Here is a 21,822-nt window from a genome sequence, read left to right on the forward strand (position 1 = left end):
TCTCCCTTACATCCCTGAGAAACTTTGTTTATTTGAATAATCCTGTTTGTTTAATGCAAGAGACCTGCTCATGTCTGAGGTTATTTTCATGTTTAGACCTTTAGTAGATCAACCTGTTTGGCATAAAAGGAATTCATTTCTTCTCCAAGTGTAATCTCTTTTCTTTCAAATACATACTTTAATCTGCCATATTTAGGCAATTGCTCTTTCCCAATAGTCTCTTTCAAAAATAGGAATCCTTACAATTTGCTCAAAAAATTGCACTTCAATCCATACATGCTTCAGTTCATTTGACAAATTCATGCAGCGTATGTTGAAACTTTGTTGAAAAGCTAATCGGCTCTCATGGAGTCTCTCCCCCCCAGATTGCAGTAGTTGAAGAAGATGGGCGTGAAGATAAAGCCACAATCAAATGTGAAACTTCTCCTCCCCCAACACCCAGAGCTATCAGAATGACTCATACCCTTCCTTCTTCATACCACAATGATGCCAGAAGGTAAGATATTTGTAACATGAATTGGTACTTCACTGTTTTACCGCATATTATTCTTTTCAAATCACGTTTTTGTTTAACTATTCCAAAATGACCTGATTTCTTCACGTTTCTAAATCATTTAAGGAAGAAGATGTGATTGTTTCACTTGTGGGGAGATGATTACTGAAGTATAACCAATTAATTTGTTTTCAGATCTGCTCGGAAGAAAATTAAAAATTACCTGCAAATTTTGACGTTATCTATTAAATTTCTTTGTTATCATTTTGTAGTAGTTTGCCTGCTTCACTGGAGCCGGACAGCATTGGTCTTGGCAGTGTCAATAGCAGCCAGGACTCCCTGCACAAAGCTCCCAAGAAGAAAGGAATCAAGTCTTCAATAGGACGTTTGTTCGGTAAAAAAGAGAAGGCTCGACTTGGACAGCTCAGTAAGGAATTAGTGGTAACAAGCCAAGATCACCATTTCACAGTCATTTTTCCATTTTTAATTTTGCTTCTTTTCAGTTTTCCAATTTGCTTATTTTTCTCTTTAGTCTGGCAGAACCTTCCCATTAAACTTCATTGCTATCAGCAATTATATTTGTCAGGCGTTTGCTATGACTATAATGCAAATGAAGAGAGACTTCTGGCACAAATTACTAGAGTCATCCTCTTCACTGAACCTACTGCTTCAATACTCTCTTGAATTAGCATAAAAGTGCTAACAGTGTATTCTTAAATAATCAAAATAAAGAGGAGGTGAGAAAGTAGTAAGTAATAAACCACTATAAGGGGTGTAACTGTGACATGGAAGGTCCTTGCAAGTAAATGTAGTTGCTTTTCAGGTTTCATTGTGTCAATAGACGTCTGCTAGTGCCTATCGCTGAATGTCCTCACCATACTCTTTCAATTAGCTATGCTGTTCACAGCAATGCTTTGTTTTCTTCCTACTTCTTCTGCCCTTTTTCCTTGTCAAGACCTTAGTCTAATTCATTCCTACTGAAAATTTTCCTCTGTGACAGGTCTCCATACGATAAGTCTATACCACGTGCAAAAAAAACCCAGTCGTAGCATAATTTTATTTAACTACCTTAGGTAGCATAAGCAATCGAAGGTGAAGTGAGAATCTTCAGCAAAGGCTGCATGCCCAGATGGGCAAATACATCCTTAGTCTATGTTGCTAGGCTATCTGATTTAGCTAGATTAAGATTAGCATATATACACATGCCAACACAGGCATCAAATTGGTATAGATGTGTCAGTAAAATAGAAATACTAGCTCTTTCTTACTCACGAAGATGTCACATAGTACGAATTTGTGAGGCACTAAATTTTACTGCCATGGTGACCACTTAACACCTGGAAAAGAATTTTAAGAGTTTGCAGTAACTGTAAATGCTTAAGCAATAGGTAAGCCTGAAATTAAAAAACTAAATTCATATTAAAATATGTCCTTATCACAATTAACAAACCCATCACTAAAATCATACAGAATAAAATAAGGTAATATTAAGGTAAAAGTATCAGAGTAAAATCAAATAACTGAGCATTCTCCATTTATACTCCAACCTTTCTCCTCTCTGCCTGTGAGAACCTTGTGTTCTTGGAAAAAAAAATAACCAATTTCTAATCGCATTTTAAATTACCTTTTTTCTTACTATGGGAAGAATAAAACTGATTTATTCAGTCTTTTTCATAGTTTAATGTATTTCAGAATCTATTAAATGAGTCTCTCAAGTACACCTGCATGTCAACATCTGCACTGATGGAGAATTTTATAACTTTAGACTGCGTTATTAATTCACATTTACATTCCATAAAACCAATTTTATTGATACTGATGGATTATGCATAATAATCTATGATTTCACAGTAACTCAGGAACATAGAGGACAAAGATGTAATAAATGTGTTGGTCTTCCCTGCAGTTCCTTGCAATGTGGAACAAAAATAAAATAACAACTTTAAAGATTGTCTCAGGAGCAATGTAATCTTGCAATTGATTAATTTCTTAATAATACCCAACATGAGTAATAAGACCTATGTATAATTGGATAAAGCTTATTTGTAATTCCCAACACTAGCTCATGAAATTGCAAAAAGATATTAGTGAAGATTTGCAATTAAATGAAATTTCTGTGGCTTCCATCCTTTAGCTCGACAGCAAAGATTTCAGTAAAATGCACATTTTAATTAAGCAAACTAGGTTTACAAGCATGTATAAAATTAACAGCAGGACTGTTAACTGACCGAAAATTAGGAGCAAAATATTTTTAGAAAATGAAATGACATTGAGCAGTTTTTCTCATCTTAATTTTTAAGATATCAAAAGAAAAAAAAAATATTGAGTGGCAGTTTCCATTAAATGGCAGTACTTTAAAGCCAAAACAAAATTTAAAAAACAGCAATCGTGGTAGTGCTTGAATCAATTCCATGACAGGTACACTATCTGTGCAGATACATAATTAATAGTTCTATTTATAGTAAGATACTATGTCACAGAAATCTAGATAGTAAATCCTATCATCACTGCACTGCAGTATATTTGTATGGTTTTCATAACCTAAATTTATAATGCAAAATCAATAAAAGAATCTCATTTAATTCCTTGCTTAAATTAAACATTCTAATTTGATATAGATACATACTTGTTATATTTTTGAATATGGAAAATACCTTTTCTTCAATAGCACATCAAATACTGAAGAGGTAATAAAGATAATTTTGAGCCTCAGAAAAATAAATTTGTTTTCTTATCTGTGTATTTGCACATGCACACAATCACACTTAAAGTTCATGTCAATGCAGAGAGGATATTAGGGATCCCAGTGATACTATACCTTGTAAGTACACATAATACTTCTGTAACGGATTCTATAAAATCTCTAAAATCACATGTAATATATACTCATATTTAAGAAGCAATATTGGAACCTCCAAAGTTTTATCACTAACTTCAACAGAGCCAGGCTATCACCCAAAAGATTTCCTTGCTCTGCGTTCCTTGCAAAACTCTGAAATTATTAGTTTTTAATTGCTAAACTTGCCAGAGTTTCGGTTTTTTATAATTTGCTACTTCTACCATCTCTGCTAAACCATTTGTGTTATTGTTCAAAGGTAAATTCATGCCTTAGGAGATCTTTCTTAGAATCAAGATTCAGGATTTCTAGATTCTTCGAGATTCCTTTTAATTGGAGAAGGGAAAAGGAATGTTACAGGGAGCACAAGTGCCTTTCATTTCTTTTTATATCTATTTGTTGTTTGATTTTAAACTTATCCAGTCTTCTCTCTCTTGGGGAATACCACACTAGACACTTAAATATTCTTCCCATGTTACATTTTAAATATTCCAGTCCCTAAAATGAACAATATGTTACAGGGATTTTTAGCCCTGCCCGGGCAAGCTGATCTGTATGGTGTATGCAAAGGTCAGCTTGTTAGAAAACATTTATCATGGCGATCTGCATGCCTAAGATACTGACAGGCACAATCACTACATCCAATACAGTGTACCCAGGGTTATTCAAAGGGCCAGATGTGTTTGTCTTGTGGTGAAGTCCATTATGCCAAGAATACTTTCCAATCTGTGATAAACACTCATTGCACTACACCCTACCGTCTCTAGCTAACATACTGTGAGCTGCTCTCTCAGAAGGGTGTGATATACTGATACAGCAGTTTGCTAAATTAAAAACTTACTCCAGAGTCAGCAAGAAACATTTCACGAGATACTCTGTAAAACTTTGAAAGGCAGATGAAGTAAAGCAAAGTATACGTTCATGTTTTCTGCATTTGTGATTGGAGGCATCACTCTCATCATGAGACTTGCAGAAGTAATGTCCTCTTTTATAAAGAAAAATTTGGTCTGGACAAGCAGGAGTGTTAAAACTACACTTGCTTTGAAAGGACAGCTTAAAACCAGGCTTTTCTAAGTTAACATCATAAACATGATACAGCAGTAGGTTTTGTTCTCACTTGATTGAGGTGCACGTAAATGTGACTTGTAAAAGTCTGTGATGCTATTTCACTATATAACACTTACACATTATTTTATGGTTAAAATCAATGAATCAGAATAGGAATCTTTCAGTTTATACTGTGCTTTCTTAATTATGCCAGTGTCCACTCTACAGTCGTTCATCATCCATTAGCTGAGAAATAAAAAGTTGCCATTGCCAAATGGAGTCAAGCACCAACATTTACCGTACTGTTGTCTTCCTTCTTGTGCCAGTTACACACCTTCTGAATAGCAGCACAGGAGGAAAGCAGCCTTCAAAGAGGTGCTGCAGCCTCTCAGTCTGCACATATACATGTGCAAATGAGAGGACAGTGTGGAGCCAGAACCAGGAGACTGTACCGACAGCTCCATGAGCAGGTCCCTTCTTCCTTGAATCCATGCAGCGATAAAAAAGTCAGAGCATCTTTTCACTTCTGCACCAGGAAAGTCACGTTAGCGGACTTATTGTGTGATCAGCATGGATCATACAATACCAGTCGTGTCCTTAGTTTATAGTACAATTTTATTTTGGTCCAGGTGTCCTGGCTTACTGCAAGCTTCACTTGTCACTCTATGCAAGTTATTCAAATTCCCATGACTTTGACAGGAATTAGATGCCTACGAGGCACCTCCAGGGAGACCTAGGAGGCTTTTTATTTCTCTGACAGATTCTTTGCGTCATCTCTGGCTTGGGAGTTTGCAGAGATAACATCAAAGACTCCAAGACTATGAGAGCAAAATGAAGACTTTAGTGTTACAACATTAAGTGATGCTGTATTGCATCAATAATAATGAGACAGTTCTTGAGATAGCACTTTGATTTGTACATTTCCCAACTAAGATTAAAAAATGGTGAGGGCATTGCTTACGTAGGACCATGAGACTGAACCTTAGGAGGCATATAAAAACAGGCAAAGGAGATCAGGCTGCTCTTCTCATACATTTCTGCTAAACACAAGGAGGAGGAACCAATTTTTCCCTCTACTTCTACCCTTTTCCATGTAGTAAACACTTGCCAGAATTTACTTCTGTAGTGATAGATGTTCTCCAGAAACACCAGATGACATGGCTTAAGGAAACAAACATAGATAATGGTGACAGGTGGGAGGGGGATTGAAGGGTTGAGGAGGGGAACAACTGGGAAAGAGCTATAGGGAAAATACAGTGGGGTTTGGTTTGGTTTGTTTTCCAGGAGGTTACATGGAAACAGAGGCAGCAGCTCAGGAATCTCTGGGATTAGGCAAACTTGGAACCCAAGCAGAAAAGGACCGAAGACTAAAGAAAAAGTGAGTACCTTTTTCATGTGACTTTCATTGGCTCAAACTTGATTCAAATGTCAGTTTTTGTGTTGGTTTTATGCAGACATGTAATGAGAAGCAAGACCATCTACTATGGCAGTTTATCACTTAGCATATTTTTTTCCGGTGTAAAAGTTTTTAAAGCTGCATATAAAATATAGGGAAAAATATTTAGAGTCTGTCAACTGTACAATAGTGTTTCATTTGTGAAAGAATACAGGTTTATGAGAAAGAGACATTTTCTATTTCACATTGTCATTAATTCTGTGCCGTTTGCCTTCTGTGCAATTCTTAAAAAATAGGCAGGCATTTAATGACTCACTACATAGATTTTTCAGAAGGGAAAAAAAGATTTTTTGCATTATCTGTTGAACACATGATTATTTCTGTCTATAGAAGTCAAAGGCTCCCCATAAACCCTAGCAGCCTCACTTTCTTTTTGCCTGTCAGCAAATGGCAACCTAGCTTTTTGTTCGCATAAATTATATAATAATTTAATGCTGTCTTTGGTGCACCTACTTGTAAAACCAGTACACTGACTCACAGCAGCTGCCAGAAGCTAAGGAGAACTATTAAAATAAAGCTACAAACACAAAAGAAACCTCTTGGCAGCATCACAGTTCCAGTGTAATTAAAGGGTGTCAGAGAAAAAAGATGGTACTTAAAAATTACTTTGCAAATTCATTCTGTAAACAAACAGGTTTATTTTTCATCCATAACCATTAACTTTAGTGCTATTATTTGGATTCTGAAAGCCTCATTTTTAAAATGTGTAGGGTTTTCAGGTTTCTTTCAGTCTTTTAATGTTCCTTTGCAAAGTTTCAAGAGAATTTGCAATTCTAATCCAAAGAATCTAGGGATAATGTTTCAACTTCTCCTTAAATTTATGTGTAGAATATTTTTAATCACTACTTTCATATCAAGCTCCTGATGAAATATAACTTTAAATGTACACATCCATGTAATGTACAAATGTAAGTGTTCCATTTAAATCAGCCTCAATTTAGCAATTAAAGATAGAGAAGCAGTCATTGTGCTAGCTGAGAGAGAAGAAACATTTTAAATTCAATTAAGAAACTCACAATAACATTCACAGGGATATTGCAGTTGATAAGTCTTGTCCCTGTATTTCTTATCTATACATTTTCATCACTCATTCGTCATTTAGAAATATATGGATGTAAAGAGTATATTACTATGCTTTTTTACTAAATCTAGACAGCATCTTTGAGACCGTCATTACCATTCGTAAAGAATATAATTGAATTTTCAGCAGCCTATTTTTTGCAGTCCCTATTTATCTTCCAGCTCTGAGGATTGAAGGTACCACAGTATTGAGATCACTTTGAAGGGACGAATGTGTTCACTTTGTTCACTTTCTCATATGTTAGTTCCTTAAACTGGATGAAATAACATAAGTCTTGATACATACTACTGCATACATGACATGACTACTTCATATATGACAGTGGCTACCAAGTTTTGGGTCTCAGAATAGTAGGTGTACAGGCAATCTGTTATTAGACTTCTGTCTAATCTCACACAATTAGATTTTTCCATGCTTTCTGCTTTTCAAGTCTTTCCTTTTTTTCTCCTGTGTCTGTCTGTCCTTCGTTCTTTATGGATTAGATATAATCAAAATGGTCTCTGGTGGAAGGAAAGGAATCTTTCCTTTGTGGCTATGACCATTCATCTAGTCTGAACTGTATACTATTTATCCTAAGTATATGTTATATGCCTATGTCATGAAGATTTTTAATTTTTTCCCCATTCCTTTAGATTTGTCTGTCATCATAGCTTCTCACTTTGGAATCCTTACAACTACTTTTAAGATTCCTCTTATGTTACTATCAGAGAAAGGTTAACATACATTGCTAGTTTATATATATATATATATATAAAAAAAAAAAATAGTTGTAGAGGAACTGTAATACGGGAGAAATGTAACATTTTGTGCTAGAGATAATTCAGTAGAATCTCATGTATATGATAGTCATTAGGGTGCCAAGCTATCAATGGGATGTAATAGCATTAACATTTCCGTGTAAAAAATGCAGTCACGTATTTGCATGTCTTACTTTGGAAAGTATTAAGTTGAAACAGTCCAGAAAGTCATTTAAATGAAAAATTTGTCTCAGTAGGTCAGATTTCTTTTTGCTAACATTTAACAATGCCTAACTCCCTCTGGAAGTAGAGCCTTCAAATACATACAGTAGCTGCAAGATTACTGATCTGGGTAGTGCAAATGGGAATACTATGCTGTGTAACATTAAGGATGATAGTAATGTGTATGAGGCCTTTATAAGAGGTATTAAGAGAAGTCTGAGAATCGTTTGCGATCTCATGATATAGCAGTAAGATTTAAGTCTAAGCGTTTGATTCTTTTTTACTGCTAAACAGGCCCTACAAACCCTGCAGAGACAGTGACCCCCGTCTCTGGAACAGTGAGAGCAGAGCTCTTCACCTTGTAAGGATTTCTATGGCTAGTTTGGATTAGGACATAAAACCCCAAGAGAACCAGGCCCACCAGAAGGATAGTTAGGGGATAGGCTAAAGCAGGGAAGTATTCCTTTGTACTACGTTTCAGGTCTGGGAGAGCTTTCTTCATGTTGGCTTTGTTACTTACTTAGGGGAAAAAAAAAAAAAAAAACAAACAGTGATCCCAGAGCCAATTCCCTTTTCTATAAAGCAGGAACAATACCACATACTGAACTTGTGTTTCTCTCTTGTACATGTAAGTCAAGTGAAATGGCTTTCAGCCCTGTTAACAGCTCAGTGAACTTCTCTTTCAGTTCAATGGTAGTTCTGGTGCAGGAAAGCAAGGATTCTTCCCTTGACACGAAACCAGAGGTCTGATTCATCATTGTGATCAACACATTCTCACAGTACTCATTAACGTCACCAGAGTTTACAATTAGCTTTGAGTTAGTAAATTGAAATTGGATAGAAGTTCCTATAAAAGGATGAATTCCTGTTAAAATGTTATCCATGGTATTTCTTTCAGCTGAATTAATCTCTTAAGTGAAAAATACCTTAGAATACTAAAATTCTAATTTTGCATTTTTTAATGTATTCAACTTCATCAGTAATTCAGCAAGGATGCCCCTACCCGAGGGATGAAGCAGCATGATGTTTGAAATTGTCAGCTGCTGCAGCCAGTAGGTACTAATGGTCCACCAGGTGTCCTGGCCAGCTGCTCCCTGAGTAGCAAGCATGTGCACTGACCCTGCTCTGGCCTCATAGAGTTACAAACACACTGCAGTGTGTTATACTATTTTAGCGCAATTTACATGCAAAGAATAGATTACTGAATAATACATTTCACTCTGAAAAGTTTCATGAGAGAATATGATAATTCTGGAGACCAATTCTCTCTCTGGTGATTAAGAGTGTCATTAACCTAAATGTCAAAGTTTTCCTAGTTCTTGCTTAGAAGATGCTATTTAGATGTAAAATTTCCTTCAGTTTCAATTGACTACTTAGGCATCATTAAAATGTAATTAACAGTTTGTCTCAATGATATGCCAGACCTTTATAAACCTCAAACAAGAGTCTCTATTCATCCAACGTTTGGGTATTACAGTAGATTTACTAGGAACAAGTCTTTCTCCTAAGGCATCAAAGAGAAATTAAGGAAGCTGTGTAGAATTTTTTTATTAGACCCAACATGTTCCTAAAATCATCTGAAAAGATTAACTTAATTTGCCTGAATCATCCATAGATGTTTACTCTCAGACATTAAATATATGACAGCTCTAGTTAGTATTAAAACTTCAAGTCTTACTATTTGTAAATTGAGCATGCAGTCCTAGAAAACAAAAAATGAATATTGGGGTATTTAGAATGTTTAGGGTGTTATTCCATTATTTGGTGAAAATAAGTGACGTTGGGGTGTGACACTGCATTTTTATTATTTAAACTAGCCTTTCTATTCCACTTCTTGTTCTATACAAAAGCTGTTAATATTTTGTATATAATGTCTTCTGCCTTTTGTCTGACTCTCAGAGCCTGTTTGCCTAATGAGTAGCTTCTTCAAGAAAACTCAGAGTTTAGGACTAAAAGCATTAATGGCACTGATACCCTCTATGTTGCCATTACATTCATTTGAATCCCCTAATGATTCAAATAATTTGCACTCATCTAAATAATAAATTTTATTTAGCTAAGATATACTTTCCAGAAGGCACCCATCACTGAAATAAGGAATGGAGCTTTTCTCTTAGTACTTGTTTTCTAGTGAGTAATCAGTCTCTCTGTGAAAAATGGTTACCTAATTTCCCCTGTGAAAAATGGTTACCTAATTTCCAATTCTGAATTTTGTAGGTGCCTTTTCTCTGTGAGTGTGTATACACTATCCCAGCTGTTCATAAAATCATCCTTCGTGGGTGTTTTTGCACCAAATAATATGACGGTGCACAATAACTTGGCCTTGGCGTTCACTCGGGGTTGTCATGATAGCCCAAGCTGGGACCCAGCATAGGAAGAAGTTTCAGGTCAGTCCAGTTTGTATCGCAACTCATAAAGGTTTGCGGAGCTTTTGGATACAGGCATAGTGTCCTCTGGGACAGCAGAAGTTGATCAGCGTGTGTCCCACAAGACAATTCATACTTCAGAAAAAAAGTAAATAACGCTGTGCCAAAAATCAAATAATCTGTATCCCCCTTAAAAATACATATCCCCACTGACCTCAACTCAGGTAGCAAATTAAGGCACTTAACAGAAGCTCTATAAATGTTTTACTGTTCTTTTCACTAAAATACTGTACGATGAACCCTTTGTAAAAGTCGTCTTTAACAATGAACTCAGCCAAACTTGAAATACTATCAACAAATAGAGCCATGTTTGCTTCCCTTTCTCTATAACTGTCCTAGTGAACGTCAGTTGTATTCTCCTTGTCCATAGTTTTGCTCAGGATTGATGTCAAATCGTCCTTACCCAAAAGCCTCAGTGGTGGCAAATACAGCTCTAGAGTCTTGCTTTGTCTTTCAAAGTGCAGTACAGCTCTGAGTGCCAGTAATATATATCCTTTTCAAATGTAATGTTTGATTTGATCTGCAACAACATGCAATGTTGCAGCAAGTAAGTATCTGCCTGAAGAAGGACGCATGCTGAAGAGAGACAAGACATACGTGTCTTCTGTGTTGCTTAAAAGCATGTAATGGTTGGTCATAATCACTGATATTTTACAGGATGTGTTTCTTTCATCCTGTGCAAGGCACCAACGTCAGGCAAGGTTTGAGAGACATTTAAGTGCTATGTAGTCCTAGATTGCCACACGGAGGTGGATTTGACCTTGTGCATGCTGCTAGTACAGTTTGAGATTGGCCTATGCCATTGCTTCCTCAGCAATCCCAAATACAAATTATTTCTATGAAAAAAAATTTACATGCAAGTCAGCTAGCCTGAATCATATTGACAGGATTCCAGCCCAGAAGCTGATAAATTCCCCAGTTTATTAATAGGAGCATTCGAATAACAATCACTATTTACCTCATAGCTGATGAAATAACTGTACTGTATCACAATGCTATCACTCCTAGTCATCTGGCGGCATTAGGATAAGTCAAGAGCAGAGCTTTAGCTTCACTTTTTTCTTCAATTTTGTTTGATTTGACTCTGGACAAGAATCTATTAATTCCACATGTCCAAAACAAGCTTAAGGTGTGAGGTTTATATTTTCCAAGGAAAATCAATGTAAACCATTCTTTCCTATGAAACTGTTTTGGGGAGATTTACTCCACAGGTATGGGTTTTTGTTTGCCTGATAGAGCCTCCTGCCTTCAAATGGATTGCAGAAAAGCCTTGATATGCCAGGACACATACATATGCTTACATACATGAATAAAGACTTGTGAAATCAAGACCTAAGTAATTCTCATATGTAAAATTATGGTGTAAAAAGAAATTCTTAGTATTCATAGCCTTATAATTAACTTTGCAGAGAGAATTGCAATGCTGTTAAGTCTTAGCTGACTACAGTGAATATGAACAGAAGAGCATGTTGTATTAATTGACTCTTCGTCCTTTCTACCTAGAAAAAAAAAGAATGATAAACGTTGATAAGTTCCTTTGATAACTTTGACAAATTCCTAATAATGCTTCAGGCCTTTTCTTTTGTTGGTTTTCATTTGTATATATCCTTCAAAAATTGGGAGATGATAGAGTGAAGTGACAGAAGATAGGCCACATGCTGTGGTACTCCACATTTAAATAAAATCAGTAAAAGAAAACAGAACACTGGGACTTCCGTTTTTTACGGGCAAATCTAAGTTTTAGATCCCTGTCAACAGGCTACTTGAAAAAATGTCTAGGTAGACCTTTTTGTGGAATAAGTGTTTGAAACGCTGTAGTTATTTAGTTGCTTTTGAATCCACAAATTGCCCCTTTAATTAGGTTTTATGTGTGCAGCTGCAATTAGAATTTGACATAGTGTATTTGTGACTACAAATAATCTCTGTCCTCTGCAGTATACAAATAGCTGTTTCTAATTATTCTCGTCATTGCACACATTTTGAAAAAATGAATCCAATTGGATTAATTAAGGTCTTTTTCTGTGCCATCTATCTAATGTTCCTGTATACATAATGCTTATTAAACACCATTATATCCTAAACGTACATGATTTATTTTTTTACAGTGGCTCTTAAGAATACAATGCCTTTTTTTTCCCCCCAATCTTTCATTTACTGAATCTTTAGGAAAATTTAGGTTTTGCATTTAATTTCTTCCCTTCCTATCTCATCTGTGAGAAACTACCTGATGTTGTCAGTAGCTTTCAGACTGATCTTTAGTTCTTCCTCCCTTTCTAGCAAACAATACTGTGTTCAGTAGCTATTATTTTCTATTTTCTCATTCCGGTGGAGGCAGGAGAGGTATTCAGTGTTCTGATATGCAGTTTAGGATTGTCTGGTGTGTCCACCATGGTTTTCTCTTGGCTGGATTGGTGTCTAATCCTTAAGACATACATAAAGATGAATTTTCTTTTTTTAACTTAATTCCTTTAGCAAACATTTTTAACACTTACTGGAAGACCCTTTCAAATCATTAGTTAGTCAAAGCTTTTGCAATGTTAAAAATTCATCCTGCTATTACATTGATACTTGGAGCCTTTTTAGCATTACAAATGTAAGGATATATGGGTATTTATCTTGCAGAGGATTATTAAACCTTACTAGATTATTCTGAGGATGAAAAAATGGATACAACATATTTTATTCTATATCTAACTCACATATTTTTAAAAATCTTGTATTTTTAAAATAATATTTTTATCCTTTGCCAAGTTTTTTTATTCTTTTCCTCATAAAAGATAAGGATATTTGTATCAACAAGTTGCAAGTTTTTAATCAAACAAATCCCCAGTCCCTGCCTTATCTACACATATTGGCCTATCTATTGCAATTTGGGATTTCTGGATAAATGTAAGCATCTACCCTCATGCATGCAGCTGGCTTTCTAAACGATGATCACCAGCAGATGCAAATATCCTGTCAGATTAACTGTAGAATTAGGGTTTAAGGGAAGAATGGATAAAGCACAGCAGAGGAAAAAAATTCTACATAACTTTTAGTTTAATATATGTCTAAGGGAAATCATTGTGTTCCTTCAATAAAATGGTGATAAAATGGTTGTCTTATGAAAAGGTGAAAGCTAGAATTTAAAGATCCATTTTTTTCTGCTGTATTTTATTATTCTGCGCACAAGATGCTCAGAAGGAATGTCCCTTGATCCTCTGCTTCTATAATGGGGGAGACTGGAATGGCCTTCGGGACTCATAAGTTATCCCCAAGCGACTGCAAACTGCCAACTCATTAAAGCTGCCAGAAAATGACTCGCATTCCAATTAATCCCCCTGTTTATTTCTCTCTACCCATACCCAAAGGAGTGTTCAGAGGAAGATGTGGGAAGTGGGAGTTCTGGTTCAATAAACTCTGGAAGGTCAAAGCTTTTCTAGCAAAGGTGTTCAAGTCAGTCTTTGCAGTTAGCTCAGCAGAAAATGAGCATGAATCATGAATGCATATTCAGTTCTAGTGCTACTTCCATCAGATTTGGTAATTGTTTGAATAGTTCTCTAGTCCTTTATTTATATTGCATACTTTCATTGTTCTTCCGTTCCTTAATTTTCCTTTCCTAAACTTTCCGTGTATATATTTGTCATTTGTTTCCATCTACTTTTCTGTATCGTACTTTCTCTCCTCTCTCCCAGCTGTTCTGCTGGTCTCACACATGTGAAAACAAAATTTAAGATCTTGAAACCAGCACCCTCCTGAACTCACTGAAATGTCTGCAACCTCTTCTTACTGAATCAGAGCACAGGCTTTTCAATCCCAAGTTTTCTACAGCTATATCTACCAAGCATTTTTATATCTCTGTAAATCATTTGTTAATAGAAATATAATATTCTGAGATGCCTGGGTTTCATTCAGGCATATAATTTTCTTTTTATGATGGCAATTAAAGGATGCTGAAGAAAGTTTATTATCAGCAATGGCATCCTGCTTTCTCCTACAGATACTGTTACCAATTATATTGGCAAGAACAGTAGTGGGCAAATCACTCACGCCTGTATTGCTACTAATCTAGTGTTAGTATGACTGCTGAAATTAAAATACTGCATGGCATAAATAACCAGTACAAATATTAGTCATCTATGTACATGAAATCTGCATGTTTAAAAGAGAAAACCCCACCAAAAAAACCCGAGTCTAGGTCATTTATGATTACTATGAGATATTTTGCTAAAATATTAGTAAACTGCACATAGAAAAGTAAACCTTGGTTTGTAGTCCACTCAATTTTACTGTGTCTCTATGGTAATTTGCTGAAATCCACAGGTTTAGGATTTTCAGGATTTTTGGTGTTACACAAAAATCACTATGAAATTCTTCAAATCAGGGCAAAATGCTTTGATTTGAAAAATCTATTCCACATTCACTGTGTTTACAGACCTTTGGCACGAATATGTATTGCAGGTAGAAGATGTGCTGTGCTGAGTGGTACCTAATAAATAGCCAACATCAGTTTAATGAAAATCTCATTTTGACAGATGCATCTGTTTTTCACAAGAACATTTAACTTCTTTAAAGCATTCAAAGACCAGTTAGAAAGATTTCCGTAGTTATAAAGGTGGTATTATTTTATCTATCATATGATTTATTTTTTTTATGGACTACTATATGTTCATTAACATTTATGTGCTTTTTTTTGCATTCATCTCTCTCCATCTCATGAAAAGCATATCTGGGTAAGTTAAAACACCATGGCTGCTGAACATATTCATTTTCAGCACCATGTTTATTTTCTATGTTTTATTATTTCTTTTTGTTTTTCTGTGAACCTTGTGTAACAAATCCATGCAGAAAACTGACCCAAATGAAAACTTTCAAAGTATTCAAAAATAATGGTAAACCTCAAAAGCATACACAAATTCAGTTCAGGACTTGCTCCTGCAGGGCTTAACAGAAAGGATTAACTACTTGGAGATAACTTCTGTCAATTTTTTTAAATAAACACATTTTGGGAAGTCTAAAGCCCAGAATCACAAAGACATTTGAAAGTTTAAGTCAGTGGAAAAATCTTGAGAGTGAAGGCCTAGATCAATACATGTTGTTAGGGCATAAATTTTGTTTAATTAAACCACAGAGGACTCAAACTCGTAAACACTCTAGTAATCCAGAGTACACCATTTTTTTTTCTGTTTGAGCCCTCATGCTCTGTAGTACTACAATAATATTTCATTTATGCATATAATTTTACTATTTTCTTTTTCACCGGTTCATTTTTTTCTGTTTTTTTTTTTTTAATTGTTAACCTGATAGCAAGTTTAAAATCTTCATCTCCTCTGTGATCTATTGTACAAACGTTATTTTTTTTCTTGAATAATTTTTGGAAGTTAGGGAGAAAATTTCATCCGTTCAAAGCATGTATGAGCTATAACTTTCTGAAGGTGTAAGGATAAAAAACTCAAAGAGAACAGGGGTTACCACATTAATTTAGAATATGTGATTATGAAATGGCTTTATAAAAATAGATTTGATAACATTAAATCAATCTGGGAACTCCAGGGGGTCTCTAATGTAGTACACTACATACAAGATTGCAAGGCTATGTATTATGTCTGTGTTATTATTTTTTTAATAGTAGCTCTCTGCAGCTCTAATTTGTTAGGGTCGGTATTAAGCATTCCTGAACATGCTTCCCTTAGCTTAATATATGTCTTCAGAAAAAAGAATGCTGCCCTTCAGTTTACATACTCTTAAAATGTACACCTATATAGAATAATTACAGCATTGTTAAACCTGCTTTGCTAATCTGTGTTATCTGGGATGCTGTTAAATTTCAGGTTACACTTCCTTGTTTTATAGATTTAAAACCTTTTATTTATTAGTTGCATCTTGATTTCTGTATTTCAGTCATTTTTTTCCAAAAATTCCTTAAAGTTGGATACAAAACACTTTGAAAAAAATGGAAATTGAATTTTGTCCATTGTTTTCAATCTGACTATTATATCAAGTATCAAAAAGGAGAAAGAATGAGGATTTCAGGTTATTTAAAAGCCAGGTCACTTAAGTGCTAAAGTTGAAACAAGATCTGACCCAGTTTTCAATTAGTGCAGTCTTTAAGTCAGATGAATCCTTTCAGATTAAATTAAAACAGCATTATATAGCAATATCAAGTCTGAGTCTTTTTTTTTTTTCTACTTCCTACTTTAAAAACATTTATAGTCTTACAGAAAATAAATAGATAAAATATAAAATGTCTAATAAAAAATAACAAGTTACATCATTATTAATTTACACAAATTCAACTACCTTATTTTGTCATAAAACTACCTTAGCTACAGGATTCTAGCCTCTCTTAAATATTTAGCAAATGACAATAGAAAAGATAAAATCCAAATCCAGCTTAATTCATTAGAAATGCTCTTTTCTGAATTTTGCAGTCTTTGAATGTGAGTATGTTAGCTTTCAAGAGGCAGATGTGTTTAATCTTAACTTGAAATCATAGGATTACTCAGACAAATATAGCATATTTGGTCTATTGTTTCTGTCTGTTTCTCTTCTAGAAACCAATCATGTATAATATTTCATTGTAAACTAAGCGTTTTAGTATTGGTGATAATAATAATCATGATAGTGTCAGTAATAATAATAATAATCAGAGGATCTGCTAGGTAAACACTTTCATCTGTTGAGAAAATGTCTATGAGTAAAGGCCATTTCATAGAATCTAAATTGCCCGTTAGCCAAAATTTTTAAATAAATTCTGCTTGTATTTTATGAACTTGATTTGGCCCTTGACTTCACCGTGCCTCCTTTTCAATTTATCTCACATTTATGATTACATTTTAACTAAGAGACATTATAATATGTGCAATATAATATCCCTGAGGACTTTTCATGTGAACCCTACTAGAACTATCAGAGTAAACGCTATTATTTGCAGAAATATGAAGATCTGTGTTGAAAAATTGTTCAAGATTCATCAAGACAGTGTCTGGACTTTGTGTACTACACAGAGCGTTCGCATTATGTGTATCAGAAATCATAAGCTGTTATTTCTTGTTTGCTTCACGGAGGGGAGCCTCATCTTCATAAAGAAAATTGAATGTCATGGAATGACATGATTTAAATCAAGATCTTGTTAACTTCCCACACAAAGTCTATTTAAAGATGAGTCTTATTTTTAATAAAGTTCATTGAGTTTTATGCAATGAGTTAGTGAAGGCTGCTGATACTGAGCTAGGATTTTCCCAGTGCAAGGGAAGGATATATATGAAATAGAAAATTTGCAGGATAACATCATAGTTTTGCTCTTATTTCCCCCTTCCTCTTGCTCCCATGTACCTCTGCTGTCCAGAGGGATATTGAAGCATTCATAGTCCCCGTGGTATGAGACAGTTGTGCTCTCAGCTTGGTAGGTTGATTTGGGCAGTTGTATCTGGCTCTCAGAAGAATGGTGCTAAAGAAAATGGCCCAGTGTAACAGTATCTTTAGGAAGTACTTCTGGGGAGGATTAATCATCAGAAGTCAGTGCTAGGGAGGCAACCCCGCTTCTCTGACACACGACTCCACAATACAACTTGACATGATGTGTTGGGTTTTTTTCCCTGTCTTTCATAAAAGAGTGAAGACAGCCCACTTTATGAGGCACTCTCTCTAAACAGACAAATACAAGCATCTCTCGAATTTTGGATGAATGCTAAAAAGTTGATGTTCGTGAAATTTCCTGACTTTGCAAAACCAGGCTCAGGGTAATGATACATTTTAAATAGCATATTGCAGTTACTCCCGTAATGTCTCCAGGAAGAGGGTTTTATTCTCGAACAGTAATAATGTTATCTTTAAAAATATGGCTTTAATTTGGAATTCATTCCAGTGGTAGTAAGTGGTTTAAACCGCTATCTGCAAAATAATAGCATTTATAGTAATGCCTAATTAATGTCAACTCTTCCTTATCAGCTTGTTTTCATACGTTGCCAAAAAACTAAACGAGCAGGGAAATAATTACATTTTAATTCCCTACCTCCTTACTAATGCAAACTGGACATATTGTAATCTGTAATACTCGTCTGACAAAGTCTTAGGAGGAGAAAATCCCCACATTCCCCTGCAAAGCATCTTCCAAATTAGAGAAACTGTATAATGCTACTCACGATCTCCAAACCCTATCTTTGTAATGAAAGGAAGAGGGAGTCACACTCCTTAGGGTACTCGTCCCTTCTTCCTCCTGTGATCAGTTGTATGTTTTTGTAAGGAAAACTGAACTGCAGTCACCGATTCTCATGGTTTAACCTCAGTCGGCAACTGAGCACCACACAGCCGCTCGCTCACTCCCCCCGCCCGCAGTGGGATGGGGGAGAGAATTGAAAGAGTAAAAGTGACAAAACACGTGGGATGAGATAAAAACAGTTTAATAATTGAAACAGAATATAATAATAGTAATAATATACAAAGCCAAGTGATGCACAATGCAATTGGCATCAATGCATTGATGCCAATCATCATCATGCGCTGACCGATGCCCAGCCAGTCCCCGAGCAGCAGCCCCCCCGGCCAGCTTTCCCCCAGTTTATGTACTGAGCATGACGTCACATGGTATGGAATGTCCCTTTGGCCAGTTTGGGTCAGCTGTCCTGGCTGTGCCCCCTCCCAGCTTCTTGTGCACCTCTAGCCTTCTCAGTCTGTAGAGCATGGGAAGCTGAGAAGTCCTCGACTAGTGTAAGCATTACCTAGCAACAACTAAAACATCGGTGTGTTATCAAAATTGTTCTCCTCCTAAATCCAAAACACAGCACTGCACCAGCTACTAGGAAGAAAATTAACTCTATCCCAACCTAAGTCAGGACACCAATATTTGGCTTTGGGGACCTTCTGTTTTCAGGAAGCCAGTGACTATCCCACAAGGATAATAGTACATTCAGGCTGTTCTAAAATATTCAGATTATATTCCAAAATAGGCAGATCACTGGATTCATTTTTCTGATGATTTGTACTATTGATCAAAACGATACATGTTTTTTCCTACATGACATCTTTAACTTATTTTGAAAGAGTGGAGTTTCTTCTATAGTGCTAGTTCATGTCAAAAAAAACTAGAGTTTTCTTTGACTGCCAACTAAAGAATATCTCTCTTAGTCAAAAAATAGAAATTCTGGGTTTAGTTCTGGTTTAGAAATTAAAGGTTCAGGTTCTGCAGATCTCCTAGTGTGTATTAAAAAATAGTCAAAGAATACTGTTCAAAAAGTAAAATATAATTTAAATAAACTTTAGTATTGGAGAGATGTTTAAACGAAACATCTGAGGGAAGGAAGTATAAGTTCTGAAGAATAAAATTCTTTTTAAGGGAAAGAAATATTATAAAAATCCTTTTAGTGTTCCACATCAGTAAGTGAGGCACAGGCCTTATGGTGGCTGCATTCCCTGTGCATGTCCGAGTAAAGGATTTTAACTTTACATTAAAAATATTTTCAACCCAAAACACTTTCCTTCTACATGCCAAGACCCTTTGGATTATGTTTATCATGCTGTAGTCTTTGGATATAGCATATATATATAGGGCATCCTATTTCTGGCCTGGCCCCATTTTCTTCAGCCAAAATCAATAACCACAACTATATTTGCCTTTAGCTCTGTGAGCCAGCCTCTGAAGTATCAGAAGTGCTTTCCTACTCTGGGAGAGTGTATTTGTTTGAGAAGCACTGGAGTAATGCTAAGCCTCCACACCAAGCCTCATGCCAGTTCAGACGTTGCAAAGTCACAGAGGACTCCCTAGAAATATGTACTCTATAATTCCAGCATAAAGGAAGTAAGTTTTTCATGGAAGTGAGAACTTAAAGTGCCAATGCCTCTTCTACAGGCACCTCAGGCAATCCCTGAGGCCACACAGGGATTTAACACCAAATCAAAGAAATAGGCTAAAAGTTCCTCCCCATCTCCTTGTAGACCATGTGCTGCTGCTCTCCTGCTTGGAGCAGGAGCCCAACACAAGCAAGGAAGGCCAGTGGCCCTCAAAGCCATAATCTCCTTTTTTACTTACTGTGATAGTCAACCCTGCTCTTTCAGCTGGTATGGGTGGAGAATACCCCAGATAAGGGAAAAATCTGGAATCAGGTTCTTCCAAGGATGGTGCCTCTATGGGACTCCCAGCTGCAGAAGGGGCTGCTCCCTGGGCTTGGGCTGGCTTTGGGGAAGGAGCAAGTTGTACAGCGTTTTGCAGGGTCCATGCTCTGCCATAGGACACGAAAACTGGCCAGGTGAGGAAGAGGCATCCTGAAAGCTTGGCTGTCCCTAAGGACAGCCATGCCAGCTCACAGCCCTGGTGGCAGCAGGAGCCATGCAACCCCGTTACAGCACCTGAGGGAGGCACAGCACTGCTGTAGCTTCACAGGTACCCCACAGAACCATCTCCAGGGGAAGGCTGCAACCCAAATACCTCACCCACAGGTAGCTGGGAGGTGGCTGTGTCTGGCCATGCCTTAATTCTGCTTTCCTAAGCAGCCAAGTGTGTACGTCTCTATTGGCCTTCACTGCTTGTCTCCCTGGGAATACGGGATTTCTGCACCTCCTCCAGCTACTGAAGGTAACATGGTGTTAGTTATCAGAGAGCAACTTTTTCTCATTTTACTGAGGATTTTGCTTTCATAGAAAGCAAAGATAGCTTTACAATGTCTTTGGACATCTGAGTGACAAAGGGTAAGCTATGCTGCAAAGGATGTGTGGGAGGAGAAGCTAGATAAACTTCAATAACGCTATCAAGTATTTGTAGTATTACATATTACTACAGCAGAAACATAGAAAGTAAAGCAGCTGTCTTTCTATTAATATTCAGAGCGAGGGATTTAAACACATACGCAAAATTGTTATTTGAAATCCATTTTCTTCTAAAGCCAAATTCTCTCAGTCTGGCCCCTCAGCAGTGCAAAAATCCCAAAAGGAGTACTCCTTAGAAGTAAGATCACTCCATCACTTTTATCTGCTGTGATTTTGTAGTACATATATTTGAAAGGCTGCTAAGGCAGTGAAGAATTGCCAAGGGATAACTGAACCACAAAGGCTGTAGTAATAAAGGACAGAGCAAAATTGAAGCTATAATTCCAAGATTTCCTTGTTATGTGGGAATGCAAGCAAATTTTAATACTACATTAACATAGTCCCTGTCTAATTTGTTTTTCACTACAGCTTGTTGCTGAGAGCATTCTTTTGTGTTTCACTCAGTAGGACGCAGCTGAAAATATGTTGTTAAATAGCAGAAAAAAAGACTTTTGAAGGACTACTTTTTCTATGCCTCCTCCACAGTGGGTTCTTTATTCCTGCTCCAGGAATAAAAATGTCTGGTCAAATGGTTGAACATGTTTAATGTGGAGCATTCTCCTGATAGTCTAGCTGACTGGCCTATACATAACTTTACCAAATATTTAATACCGCTGTATTAAAAGTATATTTTAAGCTTTGAGAATGATGTTTTACATAACACACTCATTGCAGTCCAGAGATGCTGCAGATGCATGGATTGGTATCTGATCAGCTCAATAGAAATATATCTATGTATATACGT

General features: G+C 36.2%; 1 protein-coding gene across 2 annotated transcripts in view; it reads left to right on the forward strand.

Annotated features, from left to right (window-relative positions):
• Positions 1–21,822, forward strand: part of PPFIA2 (protein tyrosine phosphatase, receptor type, f polypeptide (PTPRF), interacting protein (liprin), alpha 2) — a 356,094-nt gene that overhangs the window by 312,197 nt on the left and 22,075 nt on the right. For both annotated transcript variants that reach the window (XM_009327518.1, XM_009327519.1), the window contains 3 exons: positions 366–496; positions 766–920; positions 5,661–5,754. In XM_009327518.1, coding sequence (XP_009325793.1) covers positions 366–496; positions 766–920; positions 5,661–5,754 — 380 coding nt within the window. The remainder of the gene's footprint in view (positions 1–365; positions 497–765; positions 921–5,660; positions 5,755–21,822) is intronic.

This window comes from Pygoscelis adeliae, unplaced genomic scaffold (assembly GCF_000699105.1).
Source record: "Pygoscelis adeliae isolate BGI_AS28 unplaced genomic scaffold, ASM69910v1 Scaffold113, whole genome shotgun sequence".
Taxonomy (NCBI): Eukaryota; Metazoa; Chordata; class Aves; order Sphenisciformes; family Spheniscidae; genus Pygoscelis; species Pygoscelis adeliae.